Source organism: Capsicum annuum, chromosome 9 (genome assembly GCF_002878395.1).
Source record: "Capsicum annuum cultivar UCD-10X-F1 chromosome 9, UCD10Xv1.1, whole genome shotgun sequence".
NCBI classification, from domain to species: Eukaryota; Viridiplantae; Streptophyta; class Magnoliopsida; order Solanales; family Solanaceae; genus Capsicum; species Capsicum annuum.
The window spans coordinates 40,201,035-40,208,161 of record NC_061119.1 but is presented as its reverse complement, the minus strand read 5'-3'; the positions used below and the strand labels follow the sequence as shown (position 1 = coordinate 40,208,161).

Sequence of the window (7,127 nt, the reverse complement as noted above, 5' to 3'; positions counted from 1 at the left end):
AAAGATACTCTTAACAATTTCTCTGCACCCAAATTCCCTTATTAACAAAATGGTGGTGTTGAACGTCAACTAGTATTATACAAGAATTGAGAGTGAATTGCTCTTTTTTCGATTTCTTAATCAAGACAGTTGACTAATAATAAACAAAATGGTGTTGTGTAATACTAGTCGATATCGTGTCTCGTCCTTTCTGAGGCATCTATGATAATTTATAAAGTTCCATCACTTCCATTTTTGCTTTTTCCTTTGCATTATTTGTCATAGTTTTCAAAATTTTGCCCTTGTAAATGAAAAAGAATAAAATAGAAAATCTTTGAATAACAGTTACCAGATGTGACATGCCATCCAAAAATATAGAAGTAAATTCGTAGTGGAAGAGCCCAAAGTGGGAAAAATAGCACATAGGAAATAATGAAATATATGAGTTAAAACATTGAACACGGAACAACATCGAAGATTGAGCAAAAGCTTCAATAATTAAGGTAAGATTTAGTTCTCTTTATCTCTCATTTTGTCCTTTATTTGAGTCACCCCAAAGAACTGATAACAAAGGCTAAAAAGAGCAGGCCGATGCAAAAGCTCCCACAATGCACGAGTGAGAAACCAGATAACAAGGGTCTATTGTGCTTAGTCCTGTTCTACATTTCAGCAATAGGTTATTTGTACAGCTTAAGGGCCACATGGCAGCAAGAAAGGCAAAAGCCTCATGAAACGATCCAATGACAATCATAGATAGCACTGGGAATTTGAGAATTTCAAGACTTTCCTCTTGAATATTTTGGGAGAGGAAAATATAGCACAGATTTAATAGTACATTAATTCAAAAGGACAAGTAAACATTTCTGACAAGTTTAAAGACTACTGTAGGGCTCCTTTTAGAAGGTTAACTGCAGGCACATTGCAACTCGTCCCGCCACCTGAGAATCTTAATGGACGTAGCACTCCACATCCACCTGCAAAATCTTGTGTAGGCAGGTAGAAATAGCGCACGACAAAACTACCTGAATTACATGTGTTAATACCACTACTGGGAAATAATTACAGTTATTAGCTAATCTCCATATCACTGTTTACTGCTTTTGCTTCACTTGCATAGGCTGCATCTGGAGCAGTGGCCTCGGCAACCTGGGTCTCTGCAGCCTTTAATTCCCCTCCAGCAAATGTATTCCTCATTTGACTAGAACTTGAGTCTACTTTCATAGCAGATGGCCTTGGAGGTGATGCAGGCTGAACCTCCACATCTGGATATGCAGCCTTGAACCGCGCCCTAAGCCCCTCATCAACTAATCTTACCCCTTCTAATTGGTTTCCAAGTGACATCCACCTGATACATATATGGATTGTCATATTGAAAATTTATCTCAACTAAAGTGTAAGGGAAGAAAATAAAGATATTAAATTATTCTCTAGGAATGGTGTCTGATAATGTGTTACCACTTACCACACTTGCTTTTCACTAATGAGAAAAAGGCTAAAGGATTTTTCTGTTCTGTATTTTAACTTTTTATGAGAACACACTAGAGAGGAGAATTAATTAGTATTCCACTATATATGGACATATTATCAAGCTTTAATTGTTATAATACCCCCAAAAAAAAAAGTTCTGTTGTACTAGCACTGACCCACAAATCAAATATTTCAAGCATAAAGGACCAACATTTGACATCACATATGGTAGGATCACATTCTAATATTCTTAGATATGATATGGGGCACATCAAGAACATAAAACATTAGAAGTTAGAAGCCCATAACAGATCCCTCCATATGCAGTCGCATGGTGCAACATTCTTAAAAATTCATGTCTAATAAACTCAAAATTTTCAGTTGAAGATCTACAAGAAGATCAAGAATGCATACCCAGCATGAACATTGTTCATCCGTGCAAATAGCTCCACCTTTCTCGTCCTTGGACTAAGTCTTTCAATCAAGGAGTACATCTAACATGTCAAAACAAAAGCATAGTTTATGTAACCCAACAACACTAGTCAAAGTACCAAGCAAAAAATAAGAATAGATGCTGAAGTACAAACATAGAATCACAACCGTTCACTAAGATTACAGACATTTAAAAGTAATTGCATGAACACCAACAAATGTGTCTATCCTTTGAAGCTTTCAGTTTCTAGCTATTTTTTCCTTTCCCAAAAGTAAAAAAGAATCTACATTTTTCTCACCTCATCTGGCTTACGACTTGTTTCCCGAACATCTGCTACGATGACATCAGTATCGATATTCCTGTTTACCTCTGGATTTCCCTTTATTCCAACTAGGCAGTGTTCCTTGCTGTGATTGAGCCAATGGCCTGTCCGGCCAGTTCTGATGATTCTCTGAAGTTGATTGGTCTTAACCCAAATGATCTCCTCAACACGCTTGTAACCCCAAAGCTCTAGACTGCAAGAACCATCTAATTGTAAGGGACTCATAACTCTTTTATTCACAGAACAGGAATGATATAATTTTGAAAACATAACACCAGCTAGAACAAGTCAAAAGTGACTTCAGCACCAACTAGAACAAGTCCAATGTACCACAAGACACAAGCTTCTGATGCTATTTTCTTCCTATAAGCTTTGAAAGTTTGGTTCAATAATTTAGAAAAACATTCAGACCTGCCTATTCTGTAAATAGCAAGTCCTAGTTCTCACTCTCTTTGTGTCTTATACATTTTTTGGATGAGGGGGAAGTACTATTATAGATATATAGCAAACTCTAAGCCCATCACCTGACAGAAACACCACAAGAACAGATGGTCAACAACACGAGATTGTCATAATGCACGTAAGTAGGGAACGAACAGCTGTTAGTCAGAGTCAAGGAGCAAGATATTTTCAAATTCTAGAAGCTTAATGTTCGAAAAGTAATAATATATCAATTAATATCATCAGTGCGCAAATGACAGAACCAAGATACTTGAGGGGTCGTTTCGTTTTAAGACAGGTTATGCAGCGACTATATAAATGCAGAGATTTAGTGGTGTAGGGTTTATTTCTTGTTGAGTGTTTAGCTTGATATACTACTATTTACTACTTTGCTAGGATTTGAACCTGAGACCTCATAGTTTGCAACCCACTTGATTGACCACTAAGCCACACCCTTGGGTGCATAAATTGGAAGAAATATCAGAAACGATTTTTAGCATGCCCATTTTTATAGGATCCCCATTAGTTGCATCATTTCAACAGCCAAAAAGCCACAAGTAGTGCTATCAATTGTTAATGATATTCCACAAGAATTATAGTCAAGTCACTCTCCGATAATAAAGGATATTTTACAAGAATGATAATCAACTTAAAAAGCACAAACTATCAAAGGGCCTTTTCTGTTATGCAGGGACATACTTCAGATTTTACGTATCTAGGCCAGGCTGTACATGTCTAGTTTTTGTTATCATCTAGCAAAGAAGATGCTTTATAATTGAAAGTGAGAGGAGGACTCCAACCATTCCCGTCCAAGCTCCATTGCACGTCCGGTGACCCACAGGAATATAAGACCATCAGTTTGCAGTGCAGGAACATTTAGAGTGCGCATTTCATCATCAGGCATTGTCCCATAAGGCAATTCCATATGAATATGCCATGGTGGATCAGCCATTATAACTCCAAACTGCCCTAAAATATCCATTCTAAATGACCGAATGTCACAATTAATCCATTGTGGTTCACCAAGCTCTACTTCTGAACAGTAATGAGCATGTTGAGGCTTCAAAGGCTTGGGAGGGGGCAAGGTAGCTGCTCCCATCATCAGGGCTGATACATCTGGTGTCGAGTCAAGCTCATAATGTACATATTTGCACGTCTGCCAATTAAATGAGCGTAAGTGATCTATTTCCAACAGATATAAGCCAATTCTTCTGTAAGCAAGTTAGTCATGGAAACCACCTTCATATGACGGCAAGTATCAAGATAAGAGCAATCACCCAAGTTGACATTAGTATGCGCAGCAATTATTCGCCGAAAATGAACCTAAAATGCATCATAATGAAGTTACCATGTCTATCCGAAATAAAGGTAATGATAAACCTAAAATGCATCATAATAAAGTTACCATATCTATCCGAAATAAGGGTACGGATAAATCAGTGGAAAGCGAAAAAAACGCAAAAAGCGTCAAGATCCATCGGACTTATATAAGTGAAAATCAAGAAATGAAGTGCACGCTTTTTTAAAGCAAAGTGCACAGCTCACAGAAAATATAAATCATACACATGAATTTAGTATAATGATCTTCAAATTTCAACAAAACAAATGATTTTGGCATCTAATATGCAACAATGTCGAGTTAATCCAGCTCCTTAAAGTTGAGAATTGTTGAAGTATTGAGATATTTACTGTTATTCTTTCTTTTTAATTTAGTATTTTACTTCTGAAATTTAGTTAGTTAGTTGAGATAGAACAGGAGTATATTTAGTACCCTAGTTGAAATAGAATAGGAGTCTTTTATCTATTTATTTTCTAAAACGTGAATGAATAATGCAAGCTGAATATTTTTGGTTCTCGAATCCTTTCTTCTTCTTCTTCTTCTCTGCACAACAACAAATGGTATCAAGACCTATTTGATTCTAAGGTCCTGTGAGTTAGAAAAGACCCAAAAACGAAAACCTGCGTTAAAGCCAATATTGTTATATCTTCCAGAAATTTCTCAATTCCTTCACCCCCATTTCTGGTGAGAATTATCCAATTTGGGTTGTTAAAATGAGAACTTATTTGCAAGCATACAATTTGTGGGAAGTGATAGAGGTTGGAGAAGAGCCAAATCCTTTGCCAAATAACTCAACTATAGCGCAAATAAAGAATCACAAAGAAGAGGTTACAAAAAACTTTAAAGCTCCCTCTTGAATTCAGTCAGCAATTTCGAAAGTAATTTTCACAAGAGTTATGGCTAGTGAGACTGCAATGGAGGCTTGGGACAAATTGAAAGAAGAATTCCAAGGAAGTGACAAGACCAGAAAAATAAAAGTGATAAAGCTGAGAGTTTAAAATTCTTGAAATGAAGGATTCAGAAACCATTGAAGAATTCTCCAACACATACTCTGGGAGAAACTTTCAGATTCAAGAATTGTTGAAAAGGTTCTTGTGAGTTTGTCGGAAAGATTAGAAGCAAAGATCTCTTCATTCGAAGATTCGAAGAATCTCACAAAAATGTCACCTTCAGAACTTAAGCTCAAGAGCATAGCTGATCCTTGAGGCTAGAAGAAGTTGTCAAAGCTACTTTTCAAGCCAAGTTCAAAGGGAAGATGCAGATCCAAAATGAAGGTAAAATATCAGAAACTTCTATTGATTTCACTTGAAAAAATCAAGGTGATTCTCGCAACGGGGTCAAGAAGAAATAAAACTTTCCATCGTGTGAGTACGGCAGAAAAACCAATCATAAACGGGATGATTGTTGGTTTAAGGGGAAGAAACCACCTCTTCAGTGTAGATATTGCATTAAGCTTGGTCATATTGAAAGGTTTTGTTCAGTGAAGATGAAGAACAACAAACAAACTCAAAAAGCCAACGTTTCGAAAGTTGAAGAACAGAAGGAGTTTGTGTTTCCAGTGATGGTAGCAACGAGATTGGACGATGAAAGCACATGATTTTTGGACAGTGGTTGCACTAACACATGACCAGCAAACAAGAATATTTTTACGAAGTTGGAATCTGCCGAAGGCCTTGTCAAGTTAGCAGATAAAAGCAAGTTGGAGATTGTTGGTAAATGAATTTGTGTCAATTGAAGCTCTTAAAGGTACTAAATTTATTCAAGATGTTTTGTTGGTGCCTGATCTTGACCAAAATTTGTTGAGTGTTGTGCTAGAACAAAACTATATTTTACTATTCAAAGGGAGCAAATGTGTTGTTTCTAAACCTAGTGGCCAAGCAGTGATTACTATTGAAATGATCAAAAGAAGTTTTCCTTTGAGTTGGAACTCAAATTCTGAGCAAGCTTGTCGAAGTAATAGATGTGAGCAGGATTCAAAATTATGGCACAAAAGACTTGGCCATTATAACTTGAAATCAATTCAAAATGCTCAAAAGCATGATTTAGTGACGGACTTGCCTAAAATTGAGTTATGTTCATGTGTGTGTGAAAGTTGTCAACTAGGAAAGCAACCCAAATTGCCTTTTCCAAAGTCAGCAACATGGAAAACAAGTGAGAAGTACAACTTGTTCATTTTGACATTTGTGGACCGATGAAAACTCCTTTACTCAATGGCAGCAAGTATTTTATTTTTTTTATAGACGATTTCAGTCAAATGACCTGGGTATATTTTCTTAAGCAAAAGCTAGAAGTGTTTGTCATTTTTAAGAAGTTTAAAGCTTTTTGTGAAACTCAAAGTGGATGCTTGTTGAAAACTCTCCGAACAGACAATGGGAAGGAGTATATTTCAAGTGAATTTCATTTGTTTTGTGATGATATGGGAATTGAGTATCAACTTACAGTCACTTACTTACCCAGCAAAATAGAGTTTCTAAAAGGAAAAACCAATCAGTCTTGAGATGGCTAGGTGTATGATTTTTGAGAAAAAATTGCCACAGCCTTTTTGGGAGGAGGTGGTACTCACATCAATTTACATACTACCAACAAGGGTCGTGGATGTGATGACACTAGTTGAAGCTTGGAATGGCATAAACCATCAATTAGGCATCTCAAGGTGTTTGATTCCTTTTGTTACACTCATGTACCAACTGTAAACAAATTACGCTTGATGAAAAAGTTGAAACAAGAATTTTGGTTGGTTATAGCTCTATCTAAAAACGTATTAAAAGTATGATTGATTATCTAAATTCTATTTGGATCACATTGTTTGAGATCAAAAAATAACATATACTGAGCCCATGTTATCTGAAAAACAGTAATATAGGCCCATCGAATTTGATTTTTCAGACTCTTTATTAATTTATACATTTGTAGAGTTAATTTTGATCGTGAATTAACTTTTTGAAATAAACTTATATATTTGAATAATAAATCATAATAATTGATAATTTAATATATTTTAAGAATATATGCAAAAATTACTTAAAAAATTAATTCATTTAATTTTTAAAATTCAAAAAATGTCACATTAATTGATATGATTATTATTATAATATTAATTTAGAATAGATGTTGGGCCCGTGCTTTGCACGGGCTTCTTCTCACTA

General features: G+C 35.7%; 1 protein-coding gene across 3 annotated transcripts in view; it reads right to left on the bottom strand.

Moving 5' to 3' along the window:
* Positions 1 to 707: 707 nt before the first annotated feature.
* Positions 708 to 7,127, bottom strand: part of LOC107842841 (probable N6-adenosine-methyltransferase MT-A70-like) — a 25,326-nt gene continuing 18,906 nt past the window's right edge. For 2 of the 3 annotated variants that reach the window (XM_047396767.1, XM_047396765.1), the window contains 5 exons: positions 3,882 to 3,965; positions 3,443 to 3,798; positions 2,178 to 2,394; positions 1,861 to 1,940; positions 708 to 1,324 (listed from right to left, as the gene is read on the bottom strand). In XM_047396767.1, coding sequence (XP_047252723.1) covers positions 1,048 to 1,324; positions 1,861 to 1,940; positions 2,178 to 2,394; positions 3,443 to 3,798; positions 3,882 to 3,965 — 1,014 coding nt within the window. In that variant the 3' untranslated portion in view covers positions 708 to 1,047. The remainder of the gene's footprint in view (positions 1,325 to 1,860; positions 1,941 to 2,177; positions 2,395 to 3,442; positions 3,799 to 3,881; positions 3,966 to 7,127) is intronic. The other variant, XM_047396766.1, reaches the window with a different exon arrangement.